We start from the raw sequence: 20491 nt of genomic DNA, 5'->3' as shown, positions 1-20491 counted from the left end.
TTACCATTTTTAAGTGAGTTAGGGTCACTTTACACAATCCTACCACTGTCACAGGTGTGCTGGGAGTCCTGAAGACCACCCCAGGTTTGGTGATGAGGTGACTCATGGGAGGAGGATTCATGGGACTTGGCACATAGTCATACTTGTGGCTAATATTTATTATAGCCAATGGATGTAAAGCAAAATCAGTAAAGGGAAAAGAAGGTGCATGGGGCAAAGTCTAAAGGAAACAAGGAACAAGCTTCCAAGAATCTTGTCCCAGGGGAGTCACAGAGCACATGCTTAATTCCTCCAGCATCAAACTGTGACAACATGTGTGAAGTGCTACCTATTAGCAGTAGAGACTTAGGACCCAATGTTTTTATTAAGGGCTCATCACATGGGCACCCTCTGCCTGGCATGCACCAAAACTCTTTGACTCTCAGAAGGAAAGCAGGTGTTCAGCACAAGCCATGCTGTTTGCTCAGTTTAGACATAGTGAACTATCCTTATCAGTTAGGGGATGGTGGAAACCTTCCCAAAATCCAGGTCTTCAGATGCCAACCCTGCAAGCAGGCCCTTCTAAGGGTGGCATTCTCTGGCCTGTCATGTTAAGTCTTTTTGCACGTTGTTCATGTCTTTTAGAGCATATATGTATGGATTTCTGTTGAGTATATACGTGGTAGTGGAAATTATAGGCCCAGGGTATGTGTATGTCCAGTTTTTTTTAATAGCTGCCTGTTAAATCGACACCTTACTGCCATAAAATGTTATTCGTTATTTTTATTAATATTTTTGCCTTTAGTATACTTTGATATCAGTATAGTTACATCAGCTTCAGCTTGTTTACTATTTGCATGGCATATTGTTTCTATCCTTTTATTTTCAACATGTGTCCTTATATTTCAGGTGAGTCTCCTTTATGTAGCATGTTGTTGGATTTTGCTTTATTATGCCATCTTGACAATCTCTGTCTTCTAATTGAAGCATTTAGTCTATTTGTATTTAGTATGATTACTGAATACTTGAATTTAAAATATATCTTACTACTTGATTTCCATTTGTCCCATTTATTCCTTTCCTTCTTCTTTTTGCCTTGTTTGGTTTAATCAAGAATTTTATTGTATCATTTCTCCTCTATCAGCTTGTTAGACAATCTTTTATTATTCTTTTAATGTTTATTCCAGAGCAGGTCTTCTCAACTGGAATCACCAGAGAATTATGTCCTAATTCTCTAGATATCCATTGTATATATTGACTTCCTTGTATTTAAAATGGAACTAGTGCATGTCACCCTTAGAAGAATGGAAAAACCCCATTTTTTGTAGGGCCTAATTCTGTCATGAACTCCTGCTGGAGAAAAGTTGCCTCAGAGATTAAAATATGCCTCCTTGACTGATTAGAGTCTATCTTAAATTAGTACTTTTACCACTTCCTGAATAATGCAAGAATCTTATAACACTTTAACTTCATTCACATCCTGCCTATTTATTTATTTATTTATTTATTTATTTATTTATTTATTTATTTATTTATATTTTTGTCATTTATTTCACTTCTACTTTTGTTATTTTATCCACAAGGTATTGTTATTAGTGTTGCTTTATACAGTCAATAGTCTTTCATAATTACACTTTCCATTCCTTTCTTCTTTTCTGCATTCCTATGCTTCTGTCTGTGATCACTTTTCTTCTGCCTAAAGAACTCCCTTTAGTGTTTCACCATGTCTGCTAATAATGCATTCTCAGTTTTTACTTATCTGAACGTGCCTTTATATTACTTTATTTCAGAAGGATATTTTCACTGGATATAGAATTATAGTCTGGCAGTTATCTTCTCCCAGTAATCTATAGGTGTCATTCAGTTGTTCTGTGGAGTTCAATGGTTTTGTTGAAAAGTCAGCTGTATGCTTGATCACTGTTTCTTTGAGAGTAATGTATCTTTTCTTAACTCTGGCTCTTTTAAGAGTTTCTCTTTGTCTCAGTTTCCAGAAGTTTGACTATTAAATTTAAGGTTTGATTTTTGTATTTATCTTGCTCACAGATTTTGAGCCTTTTTGAATGTGTAACTTGATATCTTTAGTAAGTTCTGAAAAAATTTTGGTCACTATGTCTTAAAATACTGTTCCATTCCTTCTCTTGATCTTGGACTCTAGCCTTCACTGTGTCTCTTAATGATCTTTTAATTTTCCATCCTTTTTTTCTACATGCTTTACTACTATGGCTATTTTCTACTGACTTAATTTTTAGTTCATTAATCCTCTCTTCTGCTATGTCTCATATGGTGTTAATCCCATGTATTGCATTCCTAATTTCACTTACTGTATTTTTTAGCTTTGAAATTCTACTTGATCCTTTTTTATATATTCGAATTTTCCAGTGAAATTCACCTTCTAAACCTATTTTTGAATATATTAACAGTAGTTTGAGTCCTGTCTGATAACTCCAAAAATGTGAATTGTTTTAAAAAAACATTAAAATTTAATTGATTTTTACTGTACTAAAATATATATAACATAAAATTTACCACTTTAAACATATAGTTCAGTGGCATTAAGTATGTTCACATTGTTCTGTAACCATCACCACCATCCATCTCCAGGACATTTTTTATCATCCGAAACAGAAATTTTACACCCACTGAATAACTCCCTATCACCCCCTATCTCTGGCAACCACCCTTTAATCCTTTAACGGCAATCACCATTCTATATTCTCTTTCTATAAGTTTGACTACACCAAGTACCTCATATATGTGGAATCATACCTATTTATCCTTTTTTTCCTGGCTTGTTTCATTTAGCATAATGTCTTCAGGGTTCATCTATGTTGTGGCATGTGTTAGAATTTCCATCTTTTTAAAAGATGAATAATATTCTGATATATGTCTATATAAAAATATTACTATATATACAAAATTTTGTTTATCCATTCATCTGTCAAGGCACATTTGGGTTATTTCTACCTCTTGACTACTGTGACTAATGCTACTTTAAACATTGATGAAGAAATATCTATTTCAATTCCTGCTTTCCCTTCTTTTGGGTAGTATATACAGAAGCGGAATTGATGGATCAATTCTAGGTTTAATTTTTATGAGGAACTTGCCATACTCTTCCACAATGGCTACATCATTTTATATTCCCCCAAAAGAGCATAAGGGTTCCAATTTCTCCATGTTCTCACTGACACTTATAATTTTCTGGTTTTATTTATTTATTTTATAACAGCCATACTAATGAGTATAAAGTGAAATCACTGGGATTTTGATTGGCACTCCCCTAATGATTAGTGTTGTTGAGCCTCTTTTCATGTGCTTATTGACCATTTGTATATTTTCTTTGGAAAAATGTTTAGTTAAGTACTTTGCCTTTCACAATTAAATTCGTGGTTTTTTTTATCAAAAATATTTCCCCCAGCTTTATTGAGATATAATTGAATATAACATTGTGTAAGTTTAAGGTGTACAATGTGGTGATTTGATATGCAGATACATTGTGAAATGTTTACCATAATAAGGTTAGTCAAAACATCCGTCACCTCATACAATTGCCATTTTGTTGTTACGGTGAGAACGTTAAGCTCTACTTCCATAGCAACGTTCAAGTATACAATGTGGTATTGTTAACTATGGTACATTACATTGTGCATTACATCCCAGGAACTTACTCATCTTAAAATTAAAAGTTAGTACCCTTGACTAACATTTCCCCATTTCTCCCACCCCTCAGCTCCTGGCAACCACCATTCTACTCTGTTTCTATGAGCCTGATGTTTTTAGCTTCCATATATAGGTGAGATCATACAGTATTTGTCTTTCTCTGTCTGACTTATTTCACGTAGCAAAATGCCCTTAAAGTTCATGAATATTGGCACATATGGCAGGATTTCCTTTTTCTCATGGCCGAATAATATTCCATTATAATGTATATACAAACCACATTTTCTTTACCATCTGTTGATGTACACTTAGGTTGCTTTCATGTCTTAACTATTGTGAATAATGCTGCAATAAACACGAGAGTCCAGATAGCTAATCTCCTTCAGATATATACCAAGATGTGGGATTGCTGGATCATATGGTAGCTCTATTTTTAATTTTCTGAGGAAACTCCATACTGTTTTTCATAGTGGCTGTACCAATTTATATTCCCGCCAACAGTGTACAAGGGTTCCCTTTTCTCTATATCCTTACTAGCATTTGTTACATCTTTTTTTTTTTTGATAACAGCCTTGTAATAGGTGTGAAGTTATATCACGCTGTGGTTTTGATTTGCATTTCCCTGATGACTAGTGATGCTGAGCACCTTTTCAGGTACTTATTGGTTATTTGGATGTCTTCTTTGGAAAAATGTCTATTCAAGTCCTCTGCCCATTTTATTCATACTTATTTATTGATGGTGGTATTGGGGATTGAACCCAGTACCTTGTGCATGCTAAGCATGTGCTCTACCACTGAGCTATTACCTGCAACCCACTTCTTTTGCCCATTTTAAAATTGAATAGTTTGCTTTTATGCTAATGAGGTATGAGTTCTTTATATTTTGGGGATTTTAACCTTTTAACAGGTATATGATTTCTCCTAGTCCATAGGCTGCTTTTTCACTTTTTTTTATTGTTTCTTTTGGTGGGCAGAAGCTTTTTAGTTTGATGTAGTCTCACTGATTTTTGCTTTTGTTGCTTGTGCTTTTGGTGTCATATTCAAAAAATCACTACAAAGACTGATGTCAAAGAACTGTTCCCTTATGTTTTCTTTTAGGAGTTTTACAGTTTCAGGTCTTACATTTAAGTGTTTAATCTATTTTGTGTTAATGTTTCTGAATGCTGTAAGACAGTAGTCCAATTTCATTCTTTTGCATGGGGATATCCCTTTTCCTAGCACCATTTGTCAAAGATTATCCTTTCCCCATCTGGCATTCTTGGCTCCCTTGTCACATATTAGTTGACCATATATGTGTGGGTTTATTTTGGGGCTTGATCTTGTTCCATTTGTATATATGTCTATTTTTATGCTATTACCATACTCTTTTGAATACTACAGCTTTGTAATACAGTTTGAAATCAGGGAATGTGATGCCTCCAGCCTTGTTCTTCTTTCTCATGATTGCTTAGGCTATTCAGGGTCTTTCATGTTTCTATATGAATTTGAGAATTGTTACTTCTATTTCTGTGAAAAATGCTATTGGAGTTTTGAAGGGATTGCATTGAGTCTATATAGATGATTTTGGGGAGTTGTTTGGTTTTTTGTTGTTGAGTTGTAGGAGTCCTCTATATATTCTGAACATTAATCCCTTTTCAAATATATAATCTGCAAATACATTCTCTCATTCTATAGATTGTCTTTTCCCTTTTGATGGCATCCTTTGAGGCACTTAAGTTTTAAATTTTGATGAGGTCCAGTGTATCTAATTTTTCTTTTGTTGCCTGTGCTTTTGGTGTTATATTCAAGAAATCATTGCCAAACCCAATGTTATGAAGCTTTCTCTTCTATTCTCTTCTAAGAGTTTTATAATTTTAGCTTTTAGGTTTAGGGCTTTGATCCCTTTTGAGTTAATTTTTGTATATGGTGTAAAGCAAGGGTCCAATTTCATTCTTTTGCACATGGATATCCAGTTTTCCCATGTCTTGATAATACTGTCATTCCCCCCCACTGAATGGACTTGGCACCTTTGTCAAAAATCATCTGACCATATCTACAAGGGTTTATTTCTGGGATTTCTATTCTATTCCATTTTTCTATAGATTTTCTTACACCAATCCTACACTCTTTTGATTATTGTAGTTTTGTAGTAAGTTATGAAATCAGGGAATATCAGTTTTCCATCTTTGTTCTTTTTCAAGATTGCTTTGGAGTCCCTCGAAATTCTATATGAACTTCAGAGTGAACTTTTCTATTTTTGCTAAATATATCATTGGGCTTTTGATAGGGATTGTATTGAATCTGTCAATCATTTTGGATAGTATTGACATCTTATCAATATTAACTCTTCCAATCCATGAACATGGATGTATTTCCACTTATTTGTGTTTTAGGGTTTGTGTTTCATATTTTCTGAGAAATGGTCTATTTCTGATTCGCCTTTACATTTAGGGTGTAGCCCATCCTTCAGGGATTCAACTGAAAGCCTCAGGTGTTTATCATAGCCCCTTCCACATAAGAAGGTCCTGAAATAGAATTTCCGTCTTTGTAGCAGTGAGTCTTTATACTTGGTTTCTTAATCCCTCACTCTATGCAAGCATAGCTTAAGAATCAGCAAATGCTTCAAAAAGAAAGTGCACAGAGAATGGTGAGCTTACTTCTCTGAGGTTCTCTTCTCTCCAGGGTTTTGGCCTCTCAAGTCTTGGCTGTCTCAATTACTTTCTGATGCCTTCATTCATTTTTATTTTTAAAATCCAGCCAGGGTAGTTGTTCTTACTATGAAGGCTAGTCTGATAAAAGCTATTTCAACATAGCTTGAAGCTACCTTATTCTTTTTAATTGTGACACAATATATCATAATTCAGTCATTCTTGTTCATTCACATTAGGTTGTTTCTAATTGTTCTTTCGCCATTACAAATTATGTTGTAATGAACATCTTTGTACATATATTCTGATGTACTTGTGTAAGTGTTATATAGGGTAGCTTCCTAGAAGTAAGGTTATTGAACAAAAGTACATGCATTAAAAATTTTCATAGGTAATGCCAAACTGCCTCTGATTTACACTACTACCAGGAGTGCTGAGAGTGTTCATTTCTCCACATATTCACCAGCACTGGGTATTATCAACCTTAGTTTTTATAAAATTGATGGGTAAAACCTTATATTTCATTGCTGTTTATCTTACATTTCTTCAGTCGTTGGTGAGGCTGAAGCTGTAATAACTTAAAAAGTGTGTTACTAGGAAAGGAGAAACTGATCAACAGCATCAAAAAGTAATACCAGAAACATACATACACATACATGTGTGAGTCTATGTATGTACAGTAAATGATAAAGGTGGCATTTTAAAATAGTGTTTATATGAATTATTCAAACAATAGTGCTGGAAAGATGGGCTAATTATTTGGCAAATAAGTTATGATTCTTACTTCATAAACTAAAATTAAAATTCTAAACTAAGAGTTAAAGGTAAAGATGCAACAATAAAGAATGAAAAAAATGCAGTGAAAATGTATCTGACCTAGGGATGGATCTATCTTCCTAAGCATAACAGCAAAGAAGAAACCAAAAAGGAGAAAATTTTACTATGTAAAAAATGTGAAACTTCTATATATTAAAATCAAATGCAAACAAAAGGTAGATAATAAAATAGCAAAATACTGCAATAACATGTGCAAGACAAAGTGTTAGCATCCCTTATATATAATAAATCTGGTATAAACCAGTAAGAAATTGACCATTTTACAGTAGAAAAATGGTAAAAGAATATAAGTAATTTGCAAAGCAAATAGAAAAAAGGGTATTTATTTTTACAAAAACAAGTTTATCATTCACATGACAAAAATTGAAGATATTATGCTAATGTAGATATTAAAATAGTGTTGTGGGGGCTATTTAAGAAAATGTAACAGGGTTCAACATATATCATGTTTCAAAAAACAGACTGCAGGCTGTTCTTTCTGACACCATTTTTCTAAAAACAAGTGTGTATTTATTTTACAAAAATGATTGGAAGCAAATACTCCAAAACAGAAACAGTGGCTTACTGAGACTGGAGAATTATGGGTGATTTTTATCTTTTTCTTTTGTGCTTTTCTCTATCTTCCAGTTCCCTGCAGTCAACATGTATATAGCAATTTGGAATCAGATAACCTACTACTTATGAAAATTGGAGAGAACAAGAATAACATGTCTATTCAAGTGAAACTAGGAGATAAATCCACAATTCCTGGAGAAATGAAAGATATATCTGATAAAATGAATGTATGTGATGTTGAAAAAGTTGCACAAAGGCAAGAAAATAATTACTTAAAAGAAAGTAATAGAATAGGAAAGATATACATTATAAACTTCACAGATAAAAAGCTTACCATAAAATATAAAGAACTGATAAATATATATGAAGCAGATCCTGCTAGATATGCAAGTAATAGAAGACACAATTTTTTAAAAAGTAAAGCAAAAAGGAAAAAATGCATACCCTCACTGGGAATTAATTAAGGAAAGGAAATCAGAATAACTTACATGTATTAAAACTATTAATCTAATAAGAACAAAGGATAACTGTCCAACGTTGGTGGAGTAGTAAAAGTAAAAAGGTATATTTTATATTTATTGAGGTCCTTGAAAATTGGTTGGTCTTTCTAAAGAATAATCTGGCAACATGTAACAAGATAATACTCTTATCCAGAATCTTTTTCTGAGAATATACTTGAAGAAAACAGCAGTATATGCATGAATGCCTATACAAAGGTATTCATAGAAGGATAAAAATTTTGGCAAACAATTCAAGTAGCCAATAACAAGGAAACAGTTACTTTAATTTGATGGAATAATATATAGCTCTTTCAATATGTGAAAATACATGAAAGAATAAGTGAAAAAAATACAGCACAAGTTAATATGTACACAATGAATATAACTATAAAAATGTATCTATGTGCACTAATAGATTAGAATAGAATTAGCATTATGTAAAGATTTGAGTTTAATATTTACAAAGTTTTTTATTGAGGTAACACTGATTTATAACAATATATGTTTCATATGTACAACATTGTATTTCTACTTCAGTATACCTTTCTCACCACCAAAAACTTACTTTCCATCTGTCACCATACAGTTGATCCCCTTTAGCCATTTCACACACCCCCACCACTGGCCCCTTCTCCTCTGGTAACCACTACTCTGTTCTCTGTATCTACATGTTTGCTTTTGTTTATTAGTTTTTAAAAAATATTCCACATATTGGTGAAATCATACAGTATTTGTCTTCCTCTGTCTGACTTATTTCACTTAGCATAACACCCTCAAGGTCCATCCATGTTTTTGGAAATGGCAAAGTTTCATCTTTTCTTATGGCTGAGTAGTATATTATTCCTGTCTTTTTGATAACAGCCATTCTTACAGGTATGAGATATCTCACTGTGGTTTTGATTTGCATTTTCTTAATAATTAGTAATGTTTAACATCTTCGTGTGCCTGTTGGCCATCTGATAAGTCTTCTTTGGAAAAATGTATTTTCAGCTCCTCTGCTCATTTTAATCAGGTTGTTGTTGCTGTTGTTGTTGTTGCTGTTGTTGAGTTGTATGAGTTCTTTCTATATTTTGGATATTAATCCCTCATTGGATGTATCATTTGAAAATATCTTCTCCCATTCAGTATGTGGTCTTTTAATTTTATTGATGGTTTCCCTTGCTGTGAAGAAGCTTTTTAGTTTGACGTTAATCGTATTTGTTTATTTTTGCTTTGCTCCCTTGCCTGAGGAGTCATAGCTAGAAAGATCATAATACTGATGTCAAAAAGTGTACTGCCAATGTTTTCTTCAAGGAGTTTTATGGTTTCAGGTATTATAGCCAAGTCTTTAATCCATTCTGAGTTAATTTTTGTGTATGGTGTGAGTTAGTGGTCCAGTTTCATTTCTTTTTTTTTGCATGTGGCTGTACAGTTTTCCCAACACCATTTATTGAAGATACTATTCTTTCTCCACTGTATGCTCTTTGCTTGTCATAAATCTGTCATAAATTACTTGTCCATATATGCATGGGTGTTATTTCTGGACTCTCAATTCTGTTCCATTGAGCTGTCTGTTTTTCTGCCAATACCATGCTGTTCTGATTACTATGGCTTCGTTATTTGAAATCAGGAAATGTGATACTTCCAGGTTTATTCTTCTTCCTCAAGATTATTTGGCTATTTGCAGTCATTTCTGGTTCCATATAAACGTAAGATTTTCATATTCTATTTCTGTGAAAATTGTCCTTGGGATTTTCATAAAGATTGCACTGAACCTGTAGATTGCTTTAGGTAATGACATTTTGACAGTGTTGACTCTTCCAATCCATGAGCATGGAATATCTTTCCATTTATTTGTTTCTTCTTCAATTTCTTCAACAATGTCTTATAGTTTTCACTGTACAGGTCTTTCATCTCCTTGGTTAAATTTATTCCTAGATATTGTTCTTTTTTTGGTTGTTGTTGAACAATATCTTGCTCATGCATTTTTTAAAGGGATGATTGTGGATATCAAGTTACCAGAGTACAGTATTTAGATTTCAGTGGATATATTTTAAATGATAATATAACAGTTTTTAAAATGTTAATATTATCAATACACCAGAAATCATGTCCTATAAAACTTTAAATTTGTGATGAATATTTTACCTTTTTTCAAAACTTTCCCTATTGAGGTATAGCTGATGCACAATATTACATAAGTTTCAGGTATACAACATAGTGATTCACAATTTTTAAAGATTATACTCCATTTACAGTTATTTTAAAATATTGGCTATATTCCCTGGGCTGTACAATATATCCTTGTAGTTTATTTATTTTATACACAGTAGTTTGTACCTCTTAATTCTGTACCCCTATCTTGTGCCTCCCCCTTCCCTCTAGTAACCACTAGTTTGTTCTCCATATCTGAGTCTGTTTCCTTTTTGTTATATTCACTAGTTTGTTGTATTTTTTAGATTCCTCATATAAGTGATATCATACATTATTTGTCTTTCTCTGACTTATTTTACTTAGCATAATACTCTCCAAGTCCATCTATGTGTTGCAAATGGCAAAATTTCATTCTTTTATATGGCTGAATAGTATTCCACATCTTCTTTAATCATTTATCTGTTGATGGACACAGAGTGCTTCCATATCTTGGCTACTGTAAATAATTCTGCTGTTAACATTGGGATGCATGTATCTTTTAAAATTAGTGTTTTCATTTTTTTCCAAAATATACCCAGGAGTGGAATTGCTGGGTCATCTGACAGTTCTATTTTCAGTTTTTTGAGAAACCTCCATACCGTTTTCCACAGTGGCTGCACCAATTTACATTCCCACCAACAGTGTATAAGGATTCCCTTTTCTCCAACATTTATTATTTGTGTTCTTTTTCATGACAGCCATTCTGACAAGTGTGAAGTGATATCTCACTGTGGTTTTAATTTGCATTTCCCTGATGATTAACAATGTTGAGCATATTCCTAGATATTTTCTTAATTTCTCTTTCTGCTAGCTCATTGTTAGCAAATAGAAATGCAAAATATTTATATTTGATTTTGTATCCTGCAACTTCACTGTATTCGTTTATTACTTCTAATAGTTTTTTGGTGGAGTCTTTATAGTTTTCTATGTATAAAATTATGTCATCTGCAAATAGTGATATTTTACTTCATCCTTTCCAATTTGGACGCCTTTTATTTCTTTTTCTCACCTAATTTCTCAGGCTATGACTTGTAATATTAATCGAATAGGAGTGGGAAGAGTGGGCATCCTTGTCTTGTTCCTGATCTTAGACAGACAGCTTTCAATATTTCACCATTGAGTATGAATGTTAGCTGTAGGTTTGTCACATATGGCCTTTACTCTGTTGAGGTATGTCCCTTCTATAGCCACTTTGTTGAGAGTTTTTATCATAAATGAGTGTTAAATTTTGTCAAATGCTTTTTCTGCATCTATTGAGATAATATGGTTTTTATCCTTCATTTTGTCAACGTGGTGTATCAATTGATTGACGTGCGAATGTTGATTCCTGGAATAAATCCCACTTGATCATGGATGGTGTATGACCCTTTTGATGTTGAATTCAGTTTGCTGATATTCTGTTGAGGGTTTTTGCATCTATGTTTATCAGAGATATTGGCCTGTAATTTTATCTGCTTTGTGTTGTCTTTGGTTTTGATGTCAGGGTAATGTTGGTCTTCTGAAATGAGTTAGGAGGTGTTCCCTTCTATTCAATTTTTAGGAATAGTTTGAGAAGAAGAGGTATAAAAATCTTCTTTGAATGTTTGGTAGAATTCACCTGTGAAGCTCTCTGGTCCTGGACTTTTTGTTTTTTGAGAACTTTTTTGATTACTGTTTCAATCTCTGTAATAGTAATTGGTCTATTTAGGTTTTCTATTTAAGATTTAGTCTTAGAAGGTTGTATAATTCTAAGAACTTGTCCATTTCTTCTAGGTTGTCGAATTGTCGGTGTATGGCTGTTTATAATATTCTCATAATCTTTTGTATTTCTGTGGCATCCATTGTTATTTCTCCTCTTTAGCTTCTGATTTTATTTATCAGGGCCTTCTCTCTTTTTTCCTTAGTGAATCTAGCTAACAGTTTGTTGATTTTATTTATCTTTTTAAAGAATCAGCTCTTAGTTTCATAATCTTTTCTATTATCTTTTTGGTCTCTATTTCATTTATTTCCATTCTGATCTTTATTTCCTTCCTTCTACTAACTTTGGGCTTTGTTCTTCTATTTCTAGTTCTTTTAGGTATGAGGCTAAATTGAGAGTTTTCTTGTTTATTTTTTAAAATTCTTCTTTGCCTGGGGGAAGGGGGTGGGATGCCCAATGTGTAAGGCCCCACCTCAGACCCAGCTGGGTCACACTAGGATGGAACATCTGAGTTTGAGTGACTTCCCTGGCAGGGGCAGCTCCTTGACAGTCCTATGAACTTCTGGGCATCAAGCTCCCAGCCTGGGCCAATGTCTGGTCCCATAACCTGGGCTTTGGCTTTTGGTGCTACTCAGTTTTCTTGTTTCTTGAGGTAGGCCTGTATTGCTATAAACTTCCCTCTTAGTACTGGTTTTGCTGCATCCCATAGATTTCGGTATGTCATATTTTCATTTTCATTTGGCTTCAGGCAATTTTTTATTTCTCCTTTGATTTCTTCATTGACCCAAGAGTTGTTTAGTAGCACATTGTTCAGTCTCCACATTTCTGTGATTTTTTGTTTTCTTCTTGTTGATTTCTAGTTTCATTTCATTTCATTGTGATCAGAAAAGATGCTTGATATTTCAATCTTCTTAAATTTACTGAGACTTGTTTTATGTCCCCACATATGGCTATCCATGAGAAAGTTCCATGTGCACTTGCGAAAAATGTGTATTCTGCTACGTTTGGATGGAATGTTCTTTACAAATCTATCAAATCCATCTGGTCTAATGTTTCACTTAAGACTGTTGTTTTCTGGTTGACTTTCTGTCTGGATTATCTAACCATTGATGTAAGTGGGGTGTTAAAGTCCCCTACTATTATTGTGTTGCTGTCAATTTCTCCCTTGAGGCCTGTTAATAATTGTTTCATATATTTTGGTGCTTCTATGTTAGGTACATGTGTATTAATTACTGTTATGTCTTCTTGATGAATTACCCCTTTTATCATTATATACAGTCCATTTTTGTTTCTTGTTACCTTTTTTGGCTTGAAGTCTATTTTGTCTGATATGAGTATGGACATACCTGCTTTCATTTGGCTGCTATTTGCTTGGAGTATCATTTTACATATCTTCCCTTTTAGCCTGTTTGTCTTGAGAGCTGAGGTGTATCTCTTGGAGGCAGTACATAATTGGGTCTTGTTTTTAAAACCATCTAGCCACTGTCTGTCTTTTGACTGGTGAATTCAGTTCATTTACATTTAAGTAGGTTATTGTAAGTAAGATGAAGACTTAGTATTGCTTTTTTTTTTTAAGTTTTATCTTTTGTTTTCTGGTTGCTCTATATCTCCACTGTTTCTTTTTCCTTTGTTTCTGTCAGCCATTTTGGTTTGATGGTTTTCTATGATATTTTTCTGAGTTTCCTCTTTTGTGTCTGTGTATCTTTGCTTTATGTTTATGTTTTGTGGTTACCCTGAGTTTGTATAAAATTTCTCATAGATTAAAATAGTCCTTCTTCTGTTGATAGCATCTTATGTTCATTAACCTACATGAGTTCTTCCCTTTTCCTCTTCCCCTTTGATGTTTTTGTTGTCTCAAATTATCCCTTTTTATGCTGTGGGTTTGTTACCAAAATAAGATTGCTACAGTTATTTTTCTGCTTTCTTTTTTCCCCTTTAACCTTTATAAAATGTTTTTAAAAACCTGATAAAGAGTTGCAATTTTCTGGTTCTATTTATCACCTTGCTTAAAGTTTTGTGTATTTTTGCCATTTTGTTTCTGGTAGAAGAGCTCCTTTCAATATCTCTTATAAGGTAAGACTAGTCTTGATGGACTCCCTCACCTTTTGTCTGGGAAAGTCTTTATTTCTCCTTCATATCTAAATGATAATTTTGCTAGATAGAGCATTCTTGGGTGACAGTTTTTCTTTCAGTATTGAGAATGTAATTTTACTCTCCCCTGGACATTAGAGTTTCTGCTGAGAAATCTGCTGATAGCCTACTGGGTTCCTTTGTAGGTTAGCATCCTTTCTCTCCCCCAGTGGCTACCTTTAAAATTCTTTCTTTGTCATTAATTTTTCACAATTTTAATATTATGTGTCCTGGAGAAGGTCTTTTTGCAGGGAGGTTAATGAAGTGTTCTTTTCGCTTCACGGACTTGATTACCCAGTTCCTTCCCCAAGTTTGGTAAGATCTCAGCTATTATATCTTTAAATAATCTCTCTGCTCTTTTCTTCCTCTATTCTCCTCCTGGGATACTCATTATCCTAATGTTGCCCTTCCTAAAAGAGTCATGTAGCTCTCACAGGATTTCCTCTTTTTTATATGTATATTTTATTTTTCTTTCTTCTACTTGTATTATTTCTAGATTTCTATCTTTGAGCTCAATAATTCTCTCTTCCATATGATCTGCTCTATTTCCAGTGCTTTCTAACACATTCTTCATCTTGTTCACTGTGTTCTTCAGCTCCAGAATTTGGTTCTTTTTTGAGAGTTTCAATCTCTTTGGTAAAGTATTCCTTCTGTTCATTAACTTTATCCCTGAGCTCATTAAATTGCCTTTCTGAGTTTTCTCGTATCTCACTGAGTTTCTTCGTGATAGCTACTTTGAATTCTCTATCAATATTAGTCCTCAATATTCCATGACTTTAAGTTTGGTTTCTGGAGAATTGTCATTTTCTTTTTGTGATATACCGTTACCGTGATTCTTCATGTTGCTTGATGAATTGTTCCTCTGCAGGCGTATTTAAAGTTAAAAGACAGATTAGGAATTAGAGTCCTTTCTTTTGTTTTCCAGTAGGTGGCGCTATCACACAAGGTTTTTTTGTTTGTTTTTTTCTCTTACCTGAGCTGTGGCTGATTATATTTGAGAGTTCACACTTTCCAGCCTCCACCATATGTGTAACAGGTGTGGCTACATGCCTTTGCTATTGCTTCTTGTGCCTCTGGGGTCATTGCTGCATTGCTTCTGCCAGAGCTGCTGTCATTACTAGGATGGTGGGCTCTTCTCTTGTGTGGGGGATCCCCTGAGACACAGGCTCTGCTGTTAGGGGAGGGGAACGGTGTTGGGGCGTAGCTGGAGTCACACAGGTGCCTCTACTGTGTCCAGTGCTGTCAGGTTTGCAGGCTCTGACACTGTGAATAGGGGGGCCAGAGTCTGGGGTCATGGGTGCCTCAGTAGCTGGAGGGATGGGGTATCAGAGGCCCCACTGCTGCTGCTGCCCAGTTACCTGTGATCATGGGTGCAGGCGTGATCAGGAAGCCAGAGTCATGTGTGCTGCTTCACCTGCTGCTATTGGTTCTCTGAAGCTGTGGGCTCAGCTGCCACAGTTAGAGGGCTGGATTGCAGGCACTGACTCCACTGTTCCCTTGGTTCCACCTTCTCCATATGTTCCAATCCACCCACCTTTAGATGTACAGATGTGTGGAATTCTCCAGCATTCTGTTGTGTTGGACAGAGGCACCTCTGTTGTGTTATGAATGTTTTACTAGTTGTAGATTGAAGGGGAGAGACAAAGGTACTTTATCACTCTGCCATGTTTCTGACATCACTCTCCTATAAAGCTCCTACGTTCCCAAAGTTGATTAACCACATAATATTTAAAATCTAAAACATATATTATGGAACGGAAATACTGAATGTTTGAGGCGAGGCAGAGAATCCCACTTAGTTAATATATATAAATGAATATGCCTTGTAGAGAAATATCTTGTCTTCCCTGGTAGAATTATAGCTGTCATTCAATGTATGCTTAAAGCAATTCTGTTTTAGTGAAATTGTTGCAATAATGGAATTTTGAAGTCATTCATTTGATAAACCACCAAATCATCCCTTTCTTGACTTTCCCAGGCAAATCTATTCTCTTTCTCCTGTACTTTGTACATAACACCATTGTTATAGCATTTATGAGATTGTATTATAATTATTTGGTTATATGTCTATATCTCTCACAGCATTAAGCCCAGTGCCTGATACATAAATATAAGCAATAGATCCTTAAGAAAGAATGAATGAATGAAACAAATGATGGAGCATACTTGGGAGATAAATATAACTTGTTACTTGAGTCCCTGAAATGTTCAATCATTCATTAAACTGAAGGCCTGAAGACCTAGCTGTCCTTATTTCCTTTGGCTAGGAAACAATAAGTTAGTAAAAGGCTCAAAACAAAGTACAGACTTTGAAAAAGTAATAATCAGTAAGGAGTTTGCTTCTGTTTGTTGGGGAGATCTGAAGTGATGCAGGTAGATTCCAGCAATGAAGGCTCAGAGCTTGGAAGTTACCTATATCCTAGTAAGATTATGCTGAATTTAGAACAATGGATATAAAGAAGAAAAGGGTAAAAGGTATCAACCTCTAAGTGAGAGCCAGAGAGAATCACATCAAAGGTACCAATAGGACTTGCTCAAACCCAAAACCACAGAGACTTCTAAGAAGGGCAAAGAAGATAGTGACATTCATAGAGTAAGTTTTGGGCTAGCTAGAGAAACACCTTCCTTATGTCAAGAGATTTGTGCTAGTGGGCTGGTATCGGAGACTAGGAGCACATTATAGTTGGAAGCTACAGGGAATGGCTAAGGAAATTAAAAAAAAAAAAACAACAGGAACCTGCTTCTGGGGAGGACTAAGGTACCCATCTCACCTAGTAAAGCGTCAACTCAAATTAATCTCAGAAGTATCAGAGTCTTGACTTGGCATTCACCTAAGATAGGGTTGAGGAAGTGGAGGGAACTAGGGGTTCAGTATTTTGTAATATTCAAGCTTATTTGTGGCTAGATTTTAGAAATTAATTAGGACTTGAGACCTATATTCAATAAACTTAATAATTTCTATGTGTTTATATTTTAGTTTTCCATTTTTAAGTAAAATTTCTTAAGAAAATTCCAACCTTGCACTTAATTTAAAAAGAAAAGGCATTTTTTACATTATAGCTAGGGTGGAAGAAAGGGGTATATATTCCTAAAGCCAGATGCAATGTTAATAGTTCTGGGAGATCAGGCCTTGTCGGGATAAAATATGGATGCCTAGGAAAGATAAAGAACAGTCGGCTCCGACTGTTGGTCCTTTCCTCCTTGGTTGATTTGCTCTCAATTTAGATCTACATTAATCCCATGGAAATTGAGTGTCTGGAGTAGGTATTAGTAAAAAGGCAAGGAGGTTGGTTTTGAGCTGGACAAAATCTGGCCTAGCTTTAATTACTAACAGACCACTCTTGATGAAGAAAAAAAGTACCACACACACAACTAGGCTTTGGGTTTGTAAGTAGCAATCTACTATCTAAGATACATTCTTCATTTATATATCTACCCCTTTGTGGCTTGACTTAAGATTGTATTAATTTCCCATTGGTGCTACAATAAAGTAACACAAATTTACTAGTTTAAAACAACACACACTTATACTGTTACAGTTCTGGAGGTCAGAAGTCCAAAATGAGCCTTATGGATATTATGAGGTAAAATAAAAATCAAGGTGTCAAGCAGGGCTGGCTTTTTTGAAGGCTCCGGGGGAGAATCTGTTCCTTGACTCCTCCAGCTTCTAGACAATAAGGCTAGTAGCCTTGTCACTCTAATCTCTTGCTTCTGTCATCATATCTCCTATTTCTATAGTCTGATCTCCCTTTGGATACCTCTTACAAGGACACTTGTGATTACATTTAGGGCCCACCTGGATAATCCAGAATAATCCTCCCCATCTCAATCTTCTTAACCTAAACATACATACAGAATCCCTTTTGCCATATAAGGTAATGTTTACAGGTTACAGGCATTGAGGCCTAGATATCTTTTGGGGCCATTATTAAGCCTTCTACAAGAGTAGTTTGGAAATTTTGTGTATACTATTTTTCAGTCAACAGTGTAGTAATTTGTTTAATGTGAAATTTGTAATAACTTGTGTTAATCTGTAATTGGTAGTAATTTGTTTAATGTGTCTATCACCAAATTTAATATATAAATTGAATAAAAATAAATATTAATTAAAAATAAGTATTAGATTAAGAAGTGGAAGTTGTTTAATACTGTCAACTAATTCATTACATGACAAGGTACAAAAGACCTAAAAACAAATTCCTTGGCTATTGAGCTACATAAAATTAGCTTGTATTTAAAATGGAAATATAAGTCCCAGGAAAGGGGAGAACATGTTGGTTAAGCACTCACTTGGAATGAAGAGATAATACTGCCTGGTAACAGTCATGTCCTATGTATCAAAGAGTTCATAAAACACACTGAAAATTATAAAGCCTGCTCAAGATATATAGGGTTAGAAACTTAGATTCCAGAGACTCTAAATTCCTTTTCAGATCCAGTTTAATAAAGCAATACATGATTAAGAAAGAATAAAAAGGAAAGAAACCAGCCTGTACTGAATAACGCTTTGATTCTGGCAGGCTGGCCAATCTCCTTACCTAGGCTGGAATAAATGTGGCTGAGAATACGAGCTGGTTGTACTCTGATGGGGTGCACATCAGCAATAGTCTCCACATCAATTCCCTTGTTCTTCAAAATGGCTTTTATTTCTTCTGTCTCAGCAAGAATGGAAACTAGGAAAGAAAGATGAAGTCAACAGAAAATTTTATTTCAATAAGAATCTAAAGGTCTCTCAACCCACATAATATTTTTGAAGGGAAGAGAAAAGGAATGGGAGGAAATTAATCGTTATGGCAGAAACTGATGAAACAAGTATCATGCTAGGTACAAAATAATATTATCTAAAGAGAAAAGGAAACAAGATCTCATGGCTAGAGTATTCAATTCTGGTTTTTGGCTGAGTACCTATGTGCTTCCAGAGAATGCCACACTTACATCTGGGATTCCATGTTTAAATAGGAAAAAAAAGACGAGGGCCAGGATTATGAGGATAATAAAGAATACTTTAATGATATGAATTGTTCTAGAGCTAAAGAATGATAAAAGGCAAGGGAAGCTGAGGATAAAGAATTGAGGTGCCATATTTGAAATTGTGTGTGGTTGTTTTGGGGGATGAGGATAACACTTCTGTAGATTCAGAGCCTGCCAAGCCTGGACAGCTCCTTTTTCTTCTTCTCACACTCATGTCTCTGAAGTGGTAATCAGACACATGAGAGAAGTCCAGGCCAGCTCCCTGATTCTTCTGTTTATTCTCCCTCTATGGGACTGATACCTGTCTGGGGGCCAATAATCTGAGAAGGGCCTCAGCTGTTTTAACACTAAGCACTGGGGTCAAACAGGCACCCTCTTCCTGCTCCTCTAGTGCTGCTAAATGTGCTGAACTGGGTTTGTGAGAAAACGAAGGTACCACTCAGTTCATTCCAGGTTACCAGTACTGTCTGTGTTGAGTTTTGGAGGCAAAAGCCTAGTTCACAAAGTGCTATTCTGCTTTCCTTTGCCATTATCTTTTGTATATTTGTCTATCGTGAGGACTTCATGATATTGTATTACTGTGGCCTGGGACAGGATATGCAGGGTATGGTGATTACAGAGTCCCCTGGACACAACACCATCTTGATTACTTCTAACTGAAAATGACAAAGATTCTTCAGGGAAAATATACAGAGGAGGAATAATAGTGGGCTGACAAAAGTCCAGGGAAACACATGTGATCATTCATTCATTCACGAATAAATATTTACTAAGCACCTAAACGGATAAGGTACAGTGCTAGGCACTAGGGATTTAGAGATGAATAAGTTAGTCTTTCCCTAAAGGAGTTTACAGAGTAGTGAAAGTGATAAACACACAAACTGATTACAAAATAACTTGCTAAGTAAACTGAGATAAGCATAAAACATTATGAGACCACCAAAGAGTGACAGCTATCTAGTCTGAGGTTGGCAGGGGATGGTTTCAGAAAAGGCTTCCTGAATGAGTTGATGCATAAGCTGAATTTCAAAGAATGAGCAATTCAGCCAGGAGAAAGAAAGAAATAGGAATGGGGAGAGCCATTTCAGTTAGAAGGTTCAGAATGATAAGACATGAAAATGGAAAAGAATGTGGTTGTTTGTGTATGTGTGTGTGAGAGAGAACAGTAGGGGGACTACAACATACTTCAGTATTGCTGTAGCATGAAATATCTTGCACAGTGGCAAAATATAAAACCAAAAAAACTCCCCCGAAAAACAAAAAACCTACCACCACCACCAATAATAACAACAACTAAATGAATCTGGAAAGGCAGACAGGTGCTAGATCATCATGGATGGCATATGTGTCACTTTAAGGATTTTGTATTTTATCCTTGGGTA

General features: G+C 34.9%; 1 protein-coding gene across 4 annotated transcripts in view; it reads right to left on the bottom strand.

The window, feature by feature from the left end:
• The window catches only part of PHKA1 (phosphorylase kinase regulatory subunit alpha 1), a 99049-nt gene that overhangs the window by 39995 nt on the left and 38563 nt on the right, over positions 1–20491 (bottom strand). For all 4 annotated transcript variants that reach the window (XM_010973578.3, XM_010973577.3, XM_010973579.3 and 1 more), the window contains exon 14: positions 18677–18811. In XM_010973578.3, the coding sequence (XP_010971880.1) occupies positions 18677–18811 (135 nt within the window). The remainder of the gene's footprint in view (positions 1–18676; positions 18812–20491) is intronic.

The sequence above is a fragment of the Camelus bactrianus genome, chromosome X (assembly GCF_048773025.1).
Source record: "Camelus bactrianus isolate YW-2024 breed Bactrian camel chromosome X, ASM4877302v1, whole genome shotgun sequence".
NCBI lineage: Eukaryota > Metazoa > Chordata > Mammalia > Artiodactyla > Camelidae > Camelus > Camelus bactrianus.
Note: the sequence above shows the minus strand (reverse complement) of the source record. Positions and strands in the feature narration are given on the sequence as shown.